General features: G+C 39.8%; 1 protein-coding gene across 6 annotated transcripts in view; it reads left to right on the forward strand.

Annotated features, from left to right (window-relative positions):
• Nucleotides 1-21,929, forward strand: part of SATB1 (SATB homeobox 1) — a 91,313-nt gene that overhangs the window by 53,915 nt on the left and 15,469 nt on the right. For all 6 annotated transcript variants that reach the window (XM_063409240.1, XM_063409232.1, XM_063409224.1 and 3 more), the window contains 2 exons: nt 2,593-2,805; nt 11,085-11,240. In XM_063409240.1, coding sequence (XP_063265310.1) covers nt 2,593-2,805; nt 11,085-11,240 — 369 coding nt within the window. The remainder of the gene's footprint in view (nt 1-2,592; nt 2,806-11,084; nt 11,241-21,929) is intronic.

Consider the following 21,929-nt stretch of genomic DNA (forward strand, 5'->3'; position numbering starts at 1 on the left):
GTGCTGTCATCTCCCTTCCTCTCTCTGGATCAAGTCCTCTGCTATGCTCTGCTCCCAGTTCAAAGAGTCATGACAGTGATTAGGGAGGAGAGGAGAATGAATACTTTAGTGGCATTTCTAATCACAAAGAGGCATCCCACAGCAGTGGAAATGCAGACAAAACTTGAAAAAAACCAAAAAAACAAACAAACAGAAAAACAAAAACTAAAAAAACCCCACCACAGCATTTTCTTTATTTACTTATTTCTTATTTTACAGAAGAGAGGAAAGTTATACAAGAAAAATGGCCCTTTCTACCTTTTTTAGCTGCCCACTCACTAAGGCTTATACAAGCAAATATTTTCTGTTATGGGCATTTCCTGTGGCTGACAGTAGCTGGTTATAAGGAGTCTTCTCTCCTGTCAATGATCAGTCCACTTGAGTCTAGTTTTTCTTGCTCATTTTTTCATGGAGTGGTGTCTCCAGCACAGAAACAGTCAGAAATCACGTTTACAACTACCTATAAGGAGATGAATGATGTGGGCGTTGGTATCTTCTGCCCAGTAACAAGCAACAGGGTGAGAGAGAATTTTCTCAGGTTATGTTAGGGGATGTTTAGATTGGATATTAGGAAAAATTCTTCTTCAAAAGTATTGTCCAGCACTGGAACAGGGAAGAGATGGAATCACCATACCTGGAGATATTTAATAGACATATAAATGTGGCACCTGAGGATGTGATTTAATGGTGGGCTTGCCAGTGCATGGTTAGTGAATGGGTACAGTGATCTTAAAGGTCCCTTCCAACCTAAAGTTTTCTATTCTGTTCTCTACATCCTGTGCTCTGATGACAACTTTGTCTTGTCTCCAGTAGAACAAAATCATTTTGTACCTCCTCTTGAGGTGGATTGTGTAACCCTACCACTAACAAACATTGGTAACTGTGGGTTTCAGTACTTAAAAGTAGAAGAAAAGGATAGACACAAATGTATTTTCCATGTTTGCTAATAAGTAAATTTATTATTAGACTAACTATTAAGAAAAAATAATTAAAACATCACCCAAATGCCACTTTTGTCAGTAACTTGTTTATTTATCTTCTGAGTGATTTCTACCTGGATACCAAAAAACAAGAGGCATCAGGAAAAGTGGTAAGAAAGTACTCCCCAAGATTATTTTTTTTATCTTCCTTTTCTGAAATATTTTTCATGCTTAATGCTGAAGTGATTGTTTAGTTTTTTCCATCCCATTTCCCTATTACACATACAAGGACAGACAGGGCCAAGGGGACCACACTGGCTGAGGTGTAGTGTTGGTACCTCTGTCCTCATCACCCAACAGGGAATTGCAGAGCTCACACCCACACTGGGTGGGCCCTGGTCCTGCCTAAGCACAGCTGCTTGAGAGCAGTAGCTTTGCAGCAGCATCTCCCTAAGAGTCTTTTGCCTGGTAGGAAAAGACCCTTGAGAGGGGTGACAACTTCCACAGGTGCTGTGAGCATCAGACCTCCCAAAAAGATTCCCTTGGCCATATCATCCTTTTGTACCCTCTTAGAAATACATATATTCAGTCAATGTTACCTATCTTAGTTTTGGCTTTTTTATTTTCTGCTTCCCTTTCTCTATTTACCCCTCCATTACCCTGAATAACTTACAATAGTCCTTTAGGAAAAGAAACACTGAATTATGTTATTTCTTGAAATTCACGTGTGTGTTCCTTTGTTATACTATAAATAAGAGCCTCCCATGCCAATACTCTCTCTTTCCCAGCACAGCAACAGCATTTATTCTAAATAGTAGTTCACACCTGCTTTTCCAAAAGTTACATCTCTTATCACCATCTTGTTGCTCCAAGACAGTAGGGCATTTTAAATACCCAACATATTTAGAAGGTGAATCTAGCAAAGAGAGGAGATATCAAGAACTTGTTGACTTTAAATATAAATATCCCAGGTGATGGACTGTTTGAGGATTAGGGTTGTCCTGCTGAAGAGAGAGGAAGGTGCAAGAAGGAGGAACATGAGGGCATCCAACGAGTTTCCTCACTTGTTGTTAAACTCCAATATGCAACTCTTAGAAAGAAATATTGACTTATAAAAAATATGTCCGTGAGTCAGTGAAGCAGTACTTTAGGAACATTGCAAGTTTATAGTCTCAGATTAGTGGTGAAATATCACTTCCTTTCAAAGATCTAAGTTCCTAGAAATGCAGAAAGCCTTTCTTTAAGGTTAGGTATGCATTTTGCCTGTGAAGCCTGAGAACCCCCCAGTGTATTCACGTATCCTTAACGTCTCATGATTGTCTGTGGACCATGAAAGATATCACCGCAAGTTAAGCCAGTAAAAGGAGGAAGACCTAATAGGATGATTCAGTTTATGCTGTATTTAAAACAGGTGCTTAATAAAATTAAGGGTACAAGTGAGGCTCTCTTCTCTGATGCCTAAAATGCCATTAATAATAATGCTACGTGGAGCGAATAGTGCATTTGCTGTTCTCATTCCCAGCCTGGTGGTAAGAAGAATGAGGACTGATAAGTGGTGGCTTTGCAGAGCACGGTTTTACAGACACTCACCTAGGCTAACTCTCGAGACCATTTTTTTCTTCCTTCCCTACAGGGCTTGCTCTCAGAAATCCTCCGAAAAGAAGAGGATCCCAAGACGGCCTCGCAGTCCTTGCTGGTAAACCTTCGGGCTATGCAGAACTTCTTGCAGCTGCCAGAAGCAGAACGAGATCGAATCTACCAGGACGAAAGGGAGAGGAGCTTGAACGCAGCGTCCGCCATGGGCCCGGCGCCTCTCATAAGCACACCGCCCAGCCGGCCTCCACAAGTAAACCGCTCCCTCTGCCTTTGGGATTTGCTTGTTGGGTTCTCTCACTGTCCCGCCGGGTGAGACCTTTCTGAAAAAGAGGAAACCTTTTGCTGTCGCACTTTTTAAATGCTCGTAGAATCATTACTTGCCGTGCACATCGCAAATTAAATTTAATAATTATAATGGATGATAGTAGCAATTTATTGCTACCTATTTTCTAATTTTAAGATAAATTCTATCCATTATGGTTCCTGCAGAATTTTTTGCTCATTTTATTGAGGTGCAAGCTTTACTGGGCATGGAAGTTGACAGCTTTTAGCTGTCATCTTTTCTTACAATTCTTAGGTTCTTAATGTTATAGCTTCAGATAAGGATTTTGGAGGATTTGGAGTATAAAACTGAGAGGGAATGAAAGCAGAAGTGTGAGTACGTTGTAGTGCCTTAAAAATTATTTTTCCATTAAGCAAACAGGTAAAACTTAAGTGATGGGGGGAAGGAGATCCCATCCCAAACTGCTGGGCAGGCTTTCATCAGCTTGAGCTACTGACAACTGTGTAAAATAACAGGCTTGCTGTATCCATTGCTCTGAATGATTTGGATATATTAATTAAAGCTTCATGTAGTATTTGTTAAAATGAAATTCCTATTGATTTCTCTAAAATTTATTTAATTTAATTCTTTAAAAATTACAAAGTTTGATGAAGAGGGATCGGGAGATTCAATGCTGCAGTCCTTGTGTTGATCAAGGAAACTCGGATGCTTGTTCTAAGGTAGATGAGAAATGCTTGTGAGCCATAGGAATGCACAGGATTTCCACAAAGAAATGTGGTTCACTCCAAAACCTTTTCAGAAATATTCTGCCTTGCTGTGGCTCAAGGTTGTACCTATGCAAGCAAAAACCAAACTGATCTGCAGATACGTGGGAATCGTGCTGTGTGCACTGTCCAGTTTTGCTAAACAAAGCAAGGCTTTGGGATTGTGGGAATTTTGTGATGGGTGAGTTTTTGACAAAAACAGCAGGTTTTTGTTAACCAGTCATAGGCTTGTGACTGTGACTATGTTCCATACCCATTCAGAATGCTATAAATTCCTCTCGAGATTATTTTTCTAATTTTCCTTCAGCTAATGGATACTAAGGACCATACTAAAGTAACGAATAACAAAATTATGGGAGGGAGAACAGAAGATCACCTTGACCTGCTGCAGTACTTTTTACAAGAGAAGAAATTTTTAGCAGAAAAAACAGACTGTACTAATGGTGTAATTTTGTTATCATTAATTGAGTTTAGTCTGTAAAATCCACTATAGATCTTCTCCAAGATAAAGGGCACAAATCTATTTACATAGTAATGCTTTAGTGGGAAATAGTTAAATAGAGATAACTGTGTTTAAAACAATATTTGAGTTTGTTTTAATATCTGTACCTGCTCCCACAGCCCTGGTAATTCAGAGCCAAGGCTAACCCTCCTTCTTAACTTATCTCTTTCTGCCAAGGTAATGTCTCACTCTGTCTCAAGTGGTCTTGGGCAATTTCACAGCTAAAGAACAGAGTTAATTACAGGACCTTCCTGAAGGATGTCAAGTCAGAGGTAGTCTTTGTACTGGTTTTAATTCACACTTTAAACTGTATAAATCCCTTGCACCCAGAAAGAAAGTGAGACTTAGGGGTTTTCTCAAAAGACAAAACATACTGTAAGTCCAAATTCGGATGGAAAGCGGGGGCTAAATCTATCTGTCTCTACTGTGCTCGTGTTCATAATTACATTTCATTTTTTAGTGTGAGTCAGGAGTATAGTTAACCTAATTGCCACAGTTCAAAGTGGAAACAGCATACATTTTTGTTTTAATCCTTTTCAAAAGGAAAGCAAGTTTATAAGAAAACCTTATAGACTGATACTTGAGGTCTACAGAGCAAAGCACTTATTTTTCCAATTGTTGTGCTGTTCTCTGTCATTCAGCAAAACACACACATTTTCTCTAGTGAATAGATTGAGAATGTAGAAATTTCTGAGTTGTGATTCTTTGTGACCTTCTTACATGTTTCCAGAATTACCCACTATAAACATCTGAAGCACTTTTCACCTGCTGCTAGGTGTTCAGAGTCCTAAGTTTGAAAATTGGAATATCTGTGTTAGTAAGATAACTACAATACTTGATGCTTGAAATAATAGTGAAATTATCCTAGTTGTTACACTGGCAAGTATAACTTTACAAATCACAGTAGAAATAAATTACAGTCAGGATACTGCAAAATTTTTAATGCTCTCTGCTACCATGATACCTCCCCCAAAATGTCCACAGTGTATTGAATATTTGATACTAAAGAAATAAAACTACTATTATCCTTATTACTACATTTATTATAAGCAATTATTTAAGGATCACTTTGCAGGAATACAGCATAATATTTCTCCAGCTTGGCTGTGAGCTTCTTGGATAACCATTGAAAGAGAAAACAGACCGTTTATCGTGACAACAGAATTTACACAAGAGCCAACATATTTAATATTAAATCTTTAGACCAGTGTAATGTTTGAAACAATTAAACTATGAAACCATGAAAAATGGGAGCTAATATGCCACACATGAAGGTTTATTTTGCAATTGCAAGTTATCAGTTTCGGAAGGATGTGAAAATAAACATCCTGAAAAGGATCTATTTTGCATTTTTGTGTTGCCAACTGGTGGCCAGACAGTAGAGCAGACTTAACCATTTAGCAGCTGAGCTTGTTCTGTGTAAATTTTGCATTCTGTTGTATGCAAAAACAGAAAGTATGACCTTGGAGGTCTGATTGGATAGTAGGAACTCACCAAGCATAAACCCTGGTGCCTGAGTTAGAAGGAACAGTGTGGAATTTATCTCATTTTTACAGCATTCTTACTAGTTGCTACTTGAGCTAATGTATCTGGACTGTTTCCAATTCCTTTCTGAAATCCTTTAAGAAGCTCTTTGTCCCCCTTACTTCTCCCTTTCTCTCTGACTTAAACAAAATGCAAAATCTTTTTTTTTTTTTTAATTGAAATCATTAGCCTCTATTGCATGAGCTTTTGGGATGTGTGTATAGCCCTCTAAGCTGGTCAAGTTGTAAAAGTCTGCTACTATCTTCCACACTGGTGGATTGGGCACAAGGAGACGACGTACACAAGGATTTTTCCCTTGGACATTGTTCGAGTTGCCACCCCTGGGGCAGAAGCCTGTCTGTCAGGCTGTTTCCTGGGGCACTGGAGTTTATAAGTATTAGCATCTCCATCAGGTAGGTACTGCATGGAGACATCATTTAACCTCTGCAGTCTAGAAGGAAAGGAAAAGGTCCTTTCATATTCTATTTCTTTTAATAATTTCCCCCTGCTCTTGAACACCTTTGTCTTGCAGATCACCCCACAGAGGCCCTTTTGGGGTATTTCTAGGTCAAGCTGAGAGAATGAGTCTATTGCATGTTATGTGAAAATGAGAGAATCTAGGGATACTTTAGAGGATTTTGAGGTGCTAGGGATGGCCTTTATGTCTCATCAGGGCAGTTTGGAATGTGTGGGGAAGATGATTCCCCCCTCCTCTGTACAATTTGTGGGAGAGGATGGATACAGGTGGTCATGTTACACATTTTCTTTTCCATAATATTCTGCTTAAAGGTCTTTAGCCATCCTGCAGTTATAAACACTTCTTTCTCAGGACAAGTAATCTCCATTTCAGCAGGGCCAAGGAAGAAATCTTTCTTGCCACCCATATTCCCCAAAGAAAATTTCTGTTAACCCTTGGGGCGCAGCACCATCCTGTGTAAAAACAGAGTATGTGTGATGTCAAGAGCAGAATATTGTTTTAACAAGGCAATGTTTTAAGAAGTAGCACAAATCTTGCATGAGTCATGGTTCTAGGTACTCATTGACCAAAACCTTCATCTCATAAATACAATCGTGGCCTCCCTCTGACTACAGATAAATTACAGTTCGTTCATGTTAAAGCAATAGTGGGTTGAGTCTCAGAGATATAGACTGGTATCTAGGAGAGCACTGCTTTGATGGTGTTTGGACCACTGAATCTCCATTGCAAGGAGTTCTGGATAGCACCAGCTTCCACAAAACTTTGTGGTGGAGTCCTAGAGTTTAAATACATGCATGTGCCATATATCACTACCAGCAAAATTTTTATTTTTAAGTTGGCAAAATTTGAGACTTAGGTTGATAATCTTTGTGCCAAGTTACATTTTAACAAAAGTAAAACTGAACAAAATAATAAATGCAATCCTCTCCTCCCACCCCCGCAAAAACCACCATGGAGGAGAGTTAATGGAAACCCTGACACTTAAGTATAACTGCACTTCCAGGCGCCACTGTAATAATGGAGTAGTAAACCTTGTCCTGATAAAAGCTGTTCTGAAAGCAACAGCATTTATTGTACCTCCTCTGCTATTTGCAGAGCAGAACTGAAAAGTAGTTTGTTTTGCCTGGAATGAACTACTTTATGAATTTTAATGTACAATGTAATATTAAAAGCTAAACTAGGATTAAAGAAGATTTTTGTTCCCAAGCTAAAACAGTACTTATGAGAATGTGTTATATAAGATTTTTTTGTTTCAATTTCGATGGGGAAGGAATGAGCTGCCATGTTTGTGAAAGCCTTTTCATACTGGTTATTCCTTGTATGACAACCTACCCTTTTTTTAGGAAAATTGAATTAATCCAGAACTTCTCACTGCTGTAATCAGTCTTATTTGATGAGAAGATATATCTGGGTAGGCTAGGAGGAGATGGATGTTTTGTTTTTTTTGAAGTATTCTTAGAAGACTAGATTGATTTGTGATAGGAAGATGGCCAAGTGAATTCCTGATTCTCAGTGTGTTACATTTGTAAAATAATGCTCCCCTCTTCAGTTAGTATTGGCAAAATCTGCTTACTGAAAAAAAAAAAAAAAAAAAAAAAAAAAAAAAAAAAAAAAAAAAAAGGCAAGCTGATCTATGGTTTCTTTCTTTATGTGGCTGTAGGTGTGGGTCGGGTGGGAGGTTGTGCTTAAGTGTAGATGAGATTGGAGATTATGTTTTGTTTTGTTTTTCTCTCTAAAATGAATACTTTTTCCACCTCCTCTCCCAAGTCCTGAAGTTGCACTGTTGAGAGCTTTCTTGTTTTCTGTTGGGTTTTTTTGAGGAGGAGGGTGTTTTTTCAACCCAGCTTCAAACAGCCTCTGTCTTGAACTCAATTCCAAATTCAACATGATAGCCTAGATGTTTGCTTATGTATAAATTATGAAAAAGTTTTATGTATGGATATTCTCCAAGAGGTTAATTGGCATTACTGCATGGAATTCATCAGACCAGAGCAGACCAATAGTCCATCAAGACCAGCCAGAGTCTACACCTGATCTTTGAAGAGAAATTATTAAGAGACAGGAGAAGAATTTTTATACTTGGCCACTGAAGTGAATTGGAGAGGGAGAGGGTATGACTGCAAACCACAGCTCTTCATAATCCCCAAACCCATCATTTTATAACTTTAAGACTTTATTCCCCTGAAGGTCTTTGGGCTAATACTGCTTTTTGATGCAGATATTAGTGTTTTCTGAATTCAATTAGTGTTCCCTAATTAAATATCAACAGAAGGCAATAGGTGTTTGTGTGTTTGTTTTAACTTTGGTGACATATTAGATGCTGTTGAATTTATTGTACCTGTACAAAGATAGATGTGATTTGCAAACCAGACTGAGGATTTTCAGTAATTCCCTTGGGTTAAATGCATATCCGTATTAAATTGGACATTGAAAAGTGTGGATCGAGTAGCATAGTTTAAATTATGTCTACAGCATGGTGTGTGATGGTTTTTGATGATCTGGGTGTTCACAGCTCAGTTAAGTGATCTATTAAGTACTGCTACAACATGAGGCTGTCTTTTGAAGCTCGGTAGCAATCAAAAAGGCAGTGTGCTTACAGAAGAGACACATTTTGATCAAGGTCACAAGAGAAAAGTGTTTCCTTCCCAAAAGACTTGTATGTGCTAGCTGAATATCTTCATCTTCTCATCTTCCCCATGGGTCCTTCAAAGATTAATTACAAGTTAAAATTATTTTGGGGAGAAAGGATTGAAATTTGTTTCCCAAAATTTAAACCCAGGGTTCAAGAAGGCATATTGACAAAGCTATTACTTTTTCATTCTCAAATTTAGCTTAGGCTGATTTTTACATGCACGCAGATAAGCCTGTCTTCAGTTGTGTGTTTAACATCCCCACCAGTTGTCAGTTATCTCTGGCAAGTTCTTCTTATATAAAGGTTATAAAATTGCCACTGATTTTGTATTTTTAAATGATTTCCATGTATGATGTTCAGGAGATGCACCTGCTCTTGCAGCCCTGTACAGATGAGTCTGGTGTGAGGCATGCCTTTTCCTGTTCTGCAGTGGGAAGGAGAGAGTTTTGTGGTGCTACTCCTCACTGCCTGCTGCCTCAAATGTTTCTGAGCAGCCTTTGGTCCAGGTTTGGCCATCCTCTGCTGCAATGTTACTGGTAAAATATCACACTGCAGAAAAAGGGCATGGCTGCAAGGTACTAATTGTTTTCAGATGAAAAAAAAACACATGATTAACTGTATGCCACATTTGGGGATTTTTCTTCATTTCTGTTTCTACTCAGGACCACTGTTTTCAGACACCGGGAAGTGCTAATGCCTGCTGGAATGGGGGCAAGGGGAAGTGCTTGTGGACATCTTGGTCTTGCTGGAGTTTTGGCCCTTGTAGTTAATGGGCATGTGTTAGCACAGTTCCTGAAAAGCCTAATGAAAAAATAGGCTCAGTGAAAGTGGCATGCAGTCCCAGTTGCTGGGCTAGATTATTGTATATTAAAAGTGCTATGGATGATAGCTAACACAAACTGAGCATGGCATTTCTAGGAAAAAATGGACTGCTGATTTGCCTAAATACATCTCTCATCCAAAACCTTCAACTCCCATGTCGTGAGACACAAGATTTTCTGTGACATATGAAAGACCATAAAGAGTGAGATTAGAAGATGAATTATCATGTTGTCATGGTTTCCTTTTGAACCTCAAGGGACTTCAGAGCACAGGAGGCTGCTGACTTGCACTGGATCAAACTGATAGTGAAAGTGTGGGTTTAGACATGTACTTAAGAGTAGGCTGAATCACCTTCTGAAGTCCCAGGCTCTGTCCATTAGATTTAGAATTAGGCTGAATGACTGTCTTAAACTAGATGTGTAACTTCAGAATAACTGAATTAAATCAGCTCTCAGTAACCTCAGTATGAATCGGTATGTTTGAATTGAAATCCAAAGGTTTGATTTTGTTTGCATCATCATCTTGTGGGTTCTTGGCAGAAATCCAGTTTTCCTTTCCTCTGATCCACTTTAGGATTAGTGGCCCGTTAGGTCCACTAATCTTGAGCAAGCCTTGCAAGAGTAAGTGCTAAAGACAGACGTTATCCTTAACTACCGAGAGTATTGTAGGATAAGCTGCTGATTTTTTGTACTTCTCAACTGATATTGCAGAAACTGCAGTTTAACCTTGGTGGGATGATGCTTGGTGTTGAAACATCACTTCCATCATTTCCAGAGGATGAAGGGAAGGATAGTCTCCTGCACATCATGTTGCTACTGATGTATTTTTTGTTGTTTTCCTTAATGCTGCAGATGCAGCATAAATGTGGTACTGTAATCATTCTGTCTTGTTTACTTGTTTGGTGTTTATTTAATCTAGACTGCAAGAATAAATATTTGGTGTATGTAAGTGAAATACAACTAGAATCAGTAACTTTAAGAAAGTCCTATCTTGGTTTCATGAAGGAGTGGTTAAAGTATGCAATATTCTAAACTGTCTCTTAGAAACAGCTTAAGAATTAAACTGATAAGATAAAGTCTTAAAAATTCAGTCTAAAGCCACAACTTTTCAACATTATCATACATTTGAGTGTACTGGGCATAAGACACAAATCAAGATATATCTGTTGGATTTCTATTTCATTAGAGATTCTTTTATGTTGCACTTACAATTTTTATTTAGTTTGTGTGGGGCAAAGGAATCATGTAAGGATTCAAAAGCCTCTACAACACCGTTTGACAGGTTTTTACCTAATTTATGACCTTGAAATTTGCAGTGGTCTGTGGATTGCTCATATTTCAGATGCACTCACCTGTTACAATGCACAGAATTTTCCTGTTTCCCAGTTGCTTGAACCACAGATAACTTATAAGGTGTATCAGAGAAAGATTGGATAAAAGGAATAAAATGCAAAGGGGAACTACTTTGGGAGGGAAAGAGAAGGAAATAACTTTTTCATAATGAAAAATGTCTCATATTTTCTAGGTCAAAACTGCTACTATTGCTACAGAGAGGAATGGAAAACCAGAAAACAATTCCATGAACATTAATGCTTCCATTTATGATGAGATTCAGCAGGAAATGAAGAGAGCTAAGGTGTCCCAAGCACTGTTTGCAAAGGTTGCGGCAACCAAAAGCCAGGTAAAACTCCCAGGGCTCAAAGAGCTCCATGTCCTGTGCAATTATTCCCCCAGATCAGTTTCTGTGTGAGTTAAAATGGATAGCTGGGTCAGTGTATCAGCCCAGTACAACAACTCAGAGCTCCTTGCTGAGTCTGGAGGTAACCTCTGGTTTCCCTGGACCAGGCAGGGTAGAGAAGCAGCATCCTGAGATCTCTCACTCCGTTTTCCCCACCCACCAGACACCTTCCCTGTGTGCCCATGGGTCTTGGCATGGCTCAGAAGGGATCAGGTTCTTCAGTTCGTAGCTAGTGTGGATGTGGCAAAAGCTGTGGTCAAGATCTGGGTACTGCTGCCAAATTCATCTTGAGGCTTTGGTGTCTTGCAATTACATGTGCTGCAATGATGAGTGCTGGGCTGCTGGTTTTTTGCAAAAAAAAATTTAGTCACTGGTGAGACTGTGCATGAGAGGTGGACTGTCAAAAAAATTACAGTTGTACAAATTATAGCTGAGAAAAAAAAGTATGCTTTTGTGGAACACAGTGTCTGCTTGGTTCCTGCTTGTGTGCATACATATCTGTTGCCTATTCCGTTTTAAGCCTTTGTTTTGTGGTTTCCTATTCTGTTTTCCTTAACTGAAGATTTTCTGTCAGGTTTAGTGGCAAGAAGGAAATCAGCAGGCACTTGTTGGGTGTGATTATCATAAATGACATGTCTTCTGAGAAAGATCACTGGAGTATGTGAAGGCATTGATTTAAGTGAGAATGTACTCAAGAGGTAAAGGAAAAACATATAGAAAAATGGGAAAGACTATGGTTATACAAATGCTTGAAAGAAATCCAAAGGCACCAATGGTTGCAATATTGAATTTTCATATTAGATTAAGTGTTAAATCCACTTAATCACTACTTCTTTACTTTTCTAAAATTACTTCGTAGAAAAATTCAACATCTTCCAAGGAAAGCTAGTGAATCTCAGTTAGACCGATGTTTCTTGGGCTGTCAGCATTTTAGTGCTGGTTTTCTTTTAAACAGGCTCTAACTTTTGACTTCTGTGGTGTTCATATCATTGTACAGAAAGGATGTTGCCTCTTAAGTTATATGGTGTAAGGAGAATTTAAAGGGATATTTTGGAAATGTTGTATCAAAATGATTAAACTCAAGCTGTGGACTGTAAAAATTACAGCTTTATAGGCCACATGCCTGCCTACCCTTCAATCACTGTCAAAGTGATAATTTCAACAATAATATGTTTCTTTTATTGTGGGATTCTAAACACCAAGTGCTGTTTAAACATTAAACTGAATTGTTTATGTTAGTGCTGTACTCAGTGTGTCATACATCAGGCCACTATAATCTCCCATGGAATGTAAAAATTCTGTCATGAATCATGGCTTGTATATCGGAAATTACTGTAATTTTGATTGGAAATTACAGAGCTCTTGAAATGTTTCTAATTATGATAGAATGTTATAGCAGCTTCCAACCTGTGTGCTCCTCAGATGTCTTTATTTACATGTCAAAACTTGGGGTTAGAGAACTGTCCGTTTTTCTGCACCTTCCCCTTTCCACTGCAGTCTTCTGTAAAGCTAAGGTATGAAGCCCACATAATTTTGTTCTGATCTGGTTTGTGCAATAGTATATTTATTTCAGTGCAAAGCCTTAAAATTTCTAGATGGGTCAGCTCTTCCAGTGCTGACTTTCAAAGGGACAGGTAATCAAAATCAAACCTGAAGGATGCAGTGTGGGTTTGAGTATTGTCATAAAATCTAGCTCCTTGTACAAACTTTGCTACTAACTACAGAAAACCATATGTGACCTAAACGAGCTGTGCGAGGGGACAAAGGTAGTTGTTTACTGGAAGGCCTTGCCTTATTTTTTTTTTTTTTCCTTAATAAACTGATTTGGGACAACATTAGATTGGATGTCTAAGCAGCCAGCATCTGCAAGGTGGCTGGGTTTGCCTGAGCCAGGAGACTGCAGATAATGTTCTGCTGACTAGAGCACTTTGCACAGAATTGCTATTAAATGATGCGCTCCAGGAGTTTCTATTTGGGTAGCGCCAAGGTAAAAAACAAGCATCTTCCCTTGCACTGTATTAGTGCCTTTGGCAAGAGTGGAACTGGAAATCCTGGGATAATCACTTCATTGCAGTGAAAAGTCTGGCGGAAACATATTAGAAAATAATGTGTTGATTAACAGTTTTATTTTTAAATCCTCCTGAGTAATGGAGGACCAACCACATGTGGACCTGATGCTCAACGAAGCAGCCGGGTGCTGGGGTGTGGTTTGGCAGAGGTCCTGGGGTCAGGCAGAGGTTACAGGGCTGTTAGTCAGATCAGGTGTTGGCTCAGGTGAGGGATGATTTGCCTGCTTGAAGTTTCACAGTGCACTTGGCAGCTTGTTGGCTCTCCCAAAGGAAAGGACCTATCTGGTACATGGGTTAGAATGGTTAGCTAGGACATTCCTTCAAATGTTGAATTCTTTTCCCATACAGGAATGCATACATTCTGTATACTTTTTAAGTTTCTGTGGTTTTTAGGATTGATACATTATCTACAGAATAAATTAAAAATCTGTTAAATTCAAAATATATGCTTTGAAAGTTAATATGATATTACTGAGGAGCTAAGGAAGTTATAATAATTCAGATTCCTGGAATACATCATATCTTTGGGGAATTTTAGAAATTTAATTGGCAAAGCACCTAATGTCCGTGTTTAAAATCTTGTGGTTTTATTATAGATTGTCTGTCTAATAGGCCTGTATGGGTTTTTTGTTAGATCATGTCGAAAGGAGAGCTTTGCAAAAATGCACACAAAAGGAAAACAGAAAGGTTTACCAAGTGTCTTGTCTCTTCTTGCAGGTTGCTAGTTCTTAATGGTAGAGTGGCAATGCCAACAGTATTATTTGCTAAAATTTAATCAGCACACCTGAATAACTCTAAATTGAAAGAATCCACACATAAAATTGTGTGACATACGTTACTTTTACAATTTCATCATATTGGGTTTTTTATTAAATTTATAACCTGAAAGTCTGATTTGAGTAATTATGGAAGCACATTTCTAATTTTGTTATTTAAAAAAAAATTTTTTTTAATGTTGATTTGTGTAATGATCATTAAGGTGTCATGGTTCAGTAACTGTGCAGTGGTTATGATGTTCTCATGTGGGAGCCAGGGATGAGTTTTTCTTGATGGTGACAGATGCTGAAATCTAATTTTGTTCCATAAAAACAGATAAACAAGCAAACAAAACCCCCAGACCTAAGAGCCCTGAGAGATAAGGCAGGTAGGGACTTGTAGCATTTCTGTATGTTTGCTATGTTTTGAGAAGCTGGATTTATGTTATGGATTATCCTGAAAAGCTGTGACTTGCACATGCTAGTATGAAGCAATACTTTGCTGAAAATCAGGTTAAATTGCTAAAGCTTTCTTAAATTTAGGAAACTACAGTTTGCAAAAACTGAAGTAATATCAAGCTCTGTACCTCTGAGAGTCCTATGCACACTACAGTTTAAGGGCCTCTAGCCTGCATTATTTACTTAAAGAAGTTTAATTTGTAGTAAAATAAATGGGTGAAATCAGTATGCTCCTTCAGTCCTGCCGATGGCTCTTTATGGCCCCATAGCTGCCGAATGCCCTCCCTTCTCACCGAGTGAAAATGCCTGTATGTAGAGGTGAGACACTTGGTTCTCACACAATCATGCTTTGGTTGTAAAATAGATCTAAAGGAGTACTACCCATACCTTCAGAACCCTCATCTAATGACGTAGAGTTCTGACCTGTTACTTCTGAGCTTACTGTTACTTACTGTTGTATTGTGCTGCCCAGTTTCCTGTCCTTCCGTCCCTGTCTTTTGCTTTGGTTAGTAGTAGTTTCACGTATAAAGTGTAGAGGTAAAATCATGGGTTTCAGACCAGGCTAGAGACTCCATCCTAGGAGGCAATCAGGAAAGTATTTTATGCAGTGCTATTTAATCAGAAGCGTTTGACTTTTTGCCTTTGTACGCACCCGGAGCGTTCTCTTCCAGGAGGCTGCGTGGGGAGATCCGATGGGTAGGCACTAGGCAGAGCATCTAGCATTCATGAGTAGATGGGAAAGAGTTAAATGGGAAGGGAATGCTAAACATTGGCACTAAAAATGCTTTTGGCATGCAAATACCATGCTTTTCCTGACATAAATATTTTCAGAATAGGCCATTAGAGTTCAGGTATATAAAACCCTGCTTTTACTGGAAATTTTAATGTTGTAGTAAACCTAGAGATTTATAGTGAAAAATTGATGTCTGTTATCTCACTTTTATCTTTTTAACCAGCAGTTTTATAAATGCTATATCTTTGATCTGGCTTTTTCCATCTAGAGACTAAGCTATATACTCTAATAGGAAAGTCATTTTTAAACAGCTTCCCACACTGAACAAGCACGGTATTGTGGATCTGGCACAGAGATGTAACATGCCATTACTGCAGATATAGAACAATCTATTCAACTATTTTCCAGCTGGAGGAAAAGAAACCTTTTCATCACCAAGAGTAACCCTCTGGTAACAATGTGGCTTTAGGAGGGGATCTTGAAATTAATTTCCAAAGCTGTTTCCTCAGGGCACCGCACCTCAGGCTGCCCAGAGGGGTGCAACCTGCAGGGCAAGGGGGGGGCTCAGTCCTTCGCCCATCTCCCTGCTCTCCGTCAAGTTCTCTCCTGCCTTTGTCTCCCTCAGAGCAGCTGAGTCACTTCCTGGGTTTAAATCTTGGCTTACAAACCTTCTTCCCCCTCATCCCCCCCGAACCTCAGTGTACAATGGATTCTCTGTGGAGCAGGGTGGGATGCTGCACAGCGAGACACGAGGTGGAAACACAATGTACTCTGAGGTCTGCTGTTTCCCAGGTCCACCTGGAAATAAACCCCTTGCCCTGGTGCGAAGGCTAGATACAGTCATTAGAAAATATTAGCTGCAAAAACACACAACAGCATCTATATTTTATTATTTTTTAATGTTATTTTCCTCCTCCCTGATTGCCTGGGGGTGATTGCTCTGGCATTTGAAGAGGTGCCATGAGCAGCAGGAGTCGGGGTGGGATCGGGTGTCAGCGGGCATGCAAGAGGAAGAGTGTGAACTGAGAAAGCAAGACGGGCTTTTGCATGCGATCAAGAATTGCCCCATAAAGTGGCATGTTATTCAGTGAAACTGTGAAACTTGGCAGATAGAGCTGATTTGTTTCTTTCACAAAATATCAAGTTACAGAGTCACAGTGGGTTCTGTCTTGCCCAGGTCGGAGGAAAAAAAGACTTTCAGGTTTCTGGTGGGGGAAAAAATGAATGTTCCATGTCCTTCCTCTGCCCTATATCCTAGTCTCTTTTACAACATCTCCTCTCAGAAATAAAGGTTATTTTGTGTAATCAGGAAATTTCCTTAGCTTAAAAAAAAAAATACTATACAGAAAGAGGATAGAAAAATTGAGTTTAGTTGATTCTCTTATCTCTTGATCATGGTAGACCAAAGAAAGGGCTGGCACTGATCCTGACTATATCCCACATTATTGATATGGCTTTGGTGGAGTGGCTTGACTTCAGTGAGCCTTGGGTTCCCCCTAAGAAAGAATAGACACAGCAGCTTCAGGAATCAACAAAGATGCACTGAAGAGAAACCACCTGAAAATCTTCAAGGTGGTTCTCATCAGTCTGCAATAGCCCATGTAAGTCTACACAGAGGAGCGAGAAAGAGGCATTAAAACCTGAAATAAGAAAACAGAAATAAGAAACAGGTACAGAATGGAAAATACTTAATTGGTAAGAGAATTATATTGACCTCTTCAAACAGCTCCTTGGAATCAGGTAGCGCTTTCAGCACGTAAGGCAGAGGCTAGATTTGTCAACAGACTGATGAAAAGTGTGCTTCCTGAGCACGCTTTACACGCGGGGTCAAATCGGCTGAGGCTGGAGGTTCCCAGCCAGGCGGGTGGCAGCAGGAGCTGTTCAAATGCTGCCGTTTAAAGGACTGGTAGCAGCTTCAGGAGACTGAGTGTATTTGAGCCCTGAGGAGAGCTTCCCTGGAGGGATACGGTGCACACCTGCCCTGCTCTGGCTGGGAGTTAATGCTTAACGCTCTCGTGGCCGCAGCCTGTGGCAAGTCCCTGGGAGGCGCTGGGAACGCTGAGTGCCTGGCAGGATGCGGCCCGCAGGTGTCCAGAAACAGCAGAGTGGGGGGTTTTGGTTGGATGGCTTTTGTCTGGTGGAAAGAGCATAAATGAGTGAGAGAAGCTTGGAGAAGTACAAGTTTAAGTCATTAAATGTACAAATGAAAAAAGAGAGCCAAGAAGAGAAAGCTTTTTACAAAATATAAAATTATGTTAAAGCAGCAAGACGGCACAACATAAGGAATGTTTGGTACATGTTATTGAAACTGAAAAATCAGAGTATGGAATGAATTATAATTTAGCATAATCCATAATTTTACAGTTTTCATTTTGAATTATTTATCTTATATAATTTGATTAAAGATAAAACTGGCTGACAAATCTCTAGCATCTCTGCATGTCTTAATGTCAAATGAAAAAACTCTATATTATAACTTCACCATTTTAAATTTTTTATTTGGATTGTTTCTGTATAGCTCCCTTTTATTTTTAAAGCATATTTCAGCTACACATTGTGTACACGCGATTCCATAACCCATCAGGCTTCAGTGTTGCCTCAGTACCTCTGATTCAGTAAATCAGATCATAGGCAGCATGCTGTCATATAATAAGGTGTCTGATCCTTATTACCAGTTTGTTGATGCACAGACTCCTTCAAATTGACCATTGCAACACATGGTTTCCCCTGAAACTAGCTGTGATAATTAGCGTGGCTCTAATGAGACAGAATGTCACTGATCTTGTGCTGAACTGTCGAGTATCGACGCTACGGATGGGAACTGTCAAAGCTTGCCATCTGTGACAGAGCTTGGCATATTCCATTTGCAAGGTAGAGCATGCTCAATAGACTGTTTTTAAACAAATGGTCCATTTCTTGATTAGGGCTCTGTGTTCTGTTACTGTGGAAGACTTTATATCATAGTTAAACTTTTTGCCTTTTTTTCCCCCTTTTTCTTCTGCTGGGGTAAGCTCATTAGGAAATGAAAACATTACTGGTTCTCAATCCAGTCCTTCAGTCTTCCGTTAGACTTTTGGGGAGAGGTGGGGAGGAGCTGATCACGTATTTATTCTTCTTCCTTCCCCAGTTATCTTAGTGTATGTCTTCTAGGGCTTGCACTCTCACAAGCCCTTTATCTGATTTTTTTTTAAGCATTGAGGGGTAGGGATGGCATAGTTTTGAAGTATAGAGGAAAAAAAAAGTCTCAGGGGATGTGCAGCAGGAGCAAGTGCACCTGGGATGAAAGATTGAACTGGTCAGGAGGGTCAGGCACCCAGGCTCACGAGACCAGCCCTGCAAAATGCCGTGCAAAAAGTCCAGCGCTGCTTATCATTCCAAAATATGCTTTGTTGCTTTTTATTTCCTCCTTCTCTGGCAGACCACACAGGGCTTGTTCTGAAGAACATTTTCACTAATCTGATCAGGCAGCCAAATACGCCGGGAAAACTGCTTTAATGATCCCACTAATTACCTCAAGTCAATATGAACTGTATTATTAGACTGAGGGAAAATATTCCATTAGGTCTCCCCCTTGGGAGTTTCTCCGCTTTGTGATGTCACCGAAGCCTTCGCCCTCTCGCTTGTAATTAATTTTATTTACACACGCAGGCACGCACAAGGTCACACCTGCACAACCGGAGCTGGCCAGGGAGCTAGTGGCACTCAGGCTTAATCAGATCTGTCATAATTACCATTCTGCATGTTTCTGACACACGCTGTGAAATATTTCAATTTAACTGCCGCTACCAGCACAACCAGATGTAGTGTGAGTGTGGCTGCATTGGAAATATTATTCCTCAGGATAAACTCTCTCCTCCTCCTTTTTCCTCCCACCCCCTCTCCCTTTTACAGCTAATGTGGCACAGAAGCTGATGTATCCTGTAAATCTTGAATGCAGTGCTAGATTGATAACAGCAGATTAGACAGTTTAACCACAAACAGCTTGTTCATTTTTCACAAATGAAAACCACATGTGGTGTAACTAAAATTTCAGGCTTTTTTTTTTTCCCCCTCCTCTTTGGTTGTTGTTTCCTTTTGTGTGTGCGTGTGTGTGTTAAGGTCTGCATTTAGCTGTAAAGGGGTGAAATAAAAGAGTAAACATACAGGGGGAAGAGACACTGCTGTCTTTGGAGATATTTCTCCATGACCTTTATTAAAATCCTTCCCTGTTTTGGCAAAGAAATCAGATACTGCACAGGGGTTTGTCACTCACTCTGAGACTTTCTAATCTCTGGGGTTTATGCCCATTTATTAAAGAAGTCATCCTACTGTGCTGGTTTGCAAAATAACATGCCAGCAAACACCTTGTTTTAAGAAGCGCTTCTAACCAAAAAAATGTAGTCTTCACTGCCACCTAAATTTAGCAGAAATAAAATTTTCTGCCAAAGTTTTTCACCATGGATTTTGTCTCCTTGCTAACCCTTCCCTCTACCTCTTCCTTTGGGGAGAAGATTTTTTATAAAAAATAATCCTCAAAGTGTTTAAAAATTTTGGCAAATGGAAAATTGATTTTTTTAAATTAAAATATCCCCATAATTCTTTTGAAAACAGATCATGAAAAATTAATTTTCCTATGGAAACACTTTTTGGGGAACTAGAAATTTTTGTAAATTGTTTTGCTTTTTTTTCATAAATCCATTTTTTCAGGTAAATTGTTCAGCTTTCCCTAATTAAACAGCTATCAGTACTTGGTAAGGTGTTTTTTTAAACCATCTACTCTTTAGTAGATCACAGTTGGCTAGTTTTCCTACACAGAGAAAAAAATTATGCTATTTTGATAGAAAGTTTTAATTATAAGACTCTAAAACAATTTTTACAGCAAGGAAAAAAACCTAAGTGTGCAGAATGGAACTGAGCAGATTCTCCAAAAACTGTTCCAGGTATTGTCAGGCAGGAGGAGTGGTGCAGTGCATTGGATAGAAATTCATCAAATCTAATCTGTAATAAGGCTTCCAGGGGAGGTTTAAAAAAAAAAAAAAAGTAGCTTTAGTAAGAGGTTGTTTTATCCATTGGCAGTTATTTGTGATGCAGCGGTGATATTGAAAGTGCAAGAGTTAGGGAGCTCAGGCTCAGTGTTCGAAGTCAGCCACAAGAAGGCAAATACAACAGGTTTTGAAAGCCACTGAAGGTGCAGTTTGTAGCAGGAAATTTGGCTATGCAGATGGCCCCCAGGCTGCTGCAGACAAGGTTAAAGACCCGTGCTCATACCAGTTGGCCAGCAGCTACTGATTGCGTTACTGACTGCATTACTAGTTCCCCAGAGCTGAGTTGGTCGGTGCAGGTGTGCCATCAGTGTCCCTCACTGCATGGCACTGCCATCTCCATTAGTGACTTCCCCAGAATCCATGCAGTCCCCTAAAAAAGTGAAAATCTTATTCTAGAGGTGCAGTCAAAGCCCTGGAAGTGCTGTGGCTGCAGATATCATAAAAAATAAGTCTGAAGTAAGATGAAGATGAGGAGAGGAAGGGCTCATATTGGATGAAGCAATGCTGAAATGAACTGTCAAGATTCTTGCAAAGATCTGGAAATACAGCACTCATTTCTCCAGAAAGCTATTCAAAAAATGTCATGCAATTGGGAAGCACTGGATTGCCAAAAGAAGAAAGTATGGCACCTTCTCTCACCTCCTCTGAGTATTTTATTTTTAGTTTTTCTTTCTTAGGTAGAGGTGTTCTGGTTCCTACACTCCAGATGTGTGAATCAGCTCTTCCCAAGGCAGCACCTGCTGTCTGCCTGACAAGAGGTGCTGTTTCTGGCAGGATGGATTTTCTTAATCTCTCTTCCTGCTTTCTATACCCTCACCTTCTGTTTTGTTTCAATCTCACCACCTTCTCTTATTCCTCTCAGTGTGGCCCTTCTCTTAGTTCTCCTTGGACTTTTCCCACCCCTTCCTGTCCCTTAAACACCCTCACCACCCACTCTTGCTCCATCTGCCTTTTTATCCTGTCTGACCCCTGACCCCTGCCTGCTGGGATCCTGCCCCAGGCACATCCCCACACAAACCATGATTTTGTACACATATTCCTTTGTGTGTGGGGCACAGTGTGTGTGGGCACTCCATGCTCTTGGCCTTTGCTGGACTGGTCACCAGTACTGCTGCTGGCTTTGAGGGTGAGGCATCGTTCCTTTCTCTGCGTGGTGACACGGATTTAGGCAGGAAAGGACCCACACTCTTGATTTCTCAGGTTGCTTGTGCCTCCCGTGAGCAGATCACTGATTCAGGAGGCTTTTGAAGATTGAGTATATCAGTGTTTTAATTATTAATAAAAAGGGGAAAAGTTTAAGTGAGCTGCGTGAGCGTTAGCTAGGGGTACACAAGAAAACAAAGCTGTGGTGGCAGAGGGGAGGAGGCTGAGGAGTTAGCAAGCAGCCTGTGGTTCCCGGCTGTGGGAGAAGCAGGGTACCGAGTAAACAGCACAGAAAACAAAAGCGAGCTCAACCCGTAACTAAACAGGAAATGACAGGGTAGAATTCCTGCTGAAAAAATGAGAGCTGCTAAATATGTAACTGCAAAGAATAAAGGCATCTTGTGCAAACACAAATATACAGCAACAGTCCGAGAAGCAACAAACTCCAA

This window comes from Prinia subflava, chromosome 1 (assembly GCF_021018805.1).
Source record: "Prinia subflava isolate CZ2003 ecotype Zambia chromosome 1, Cam_Psub_1.2, whole genome shotgun sequence".
NCBI classification, from domain to species: Eukaryota; Metazoa; Chordata; class Aves; order Passeriformes; family Cisticolidae; genus Prinia; species Prinia subflava.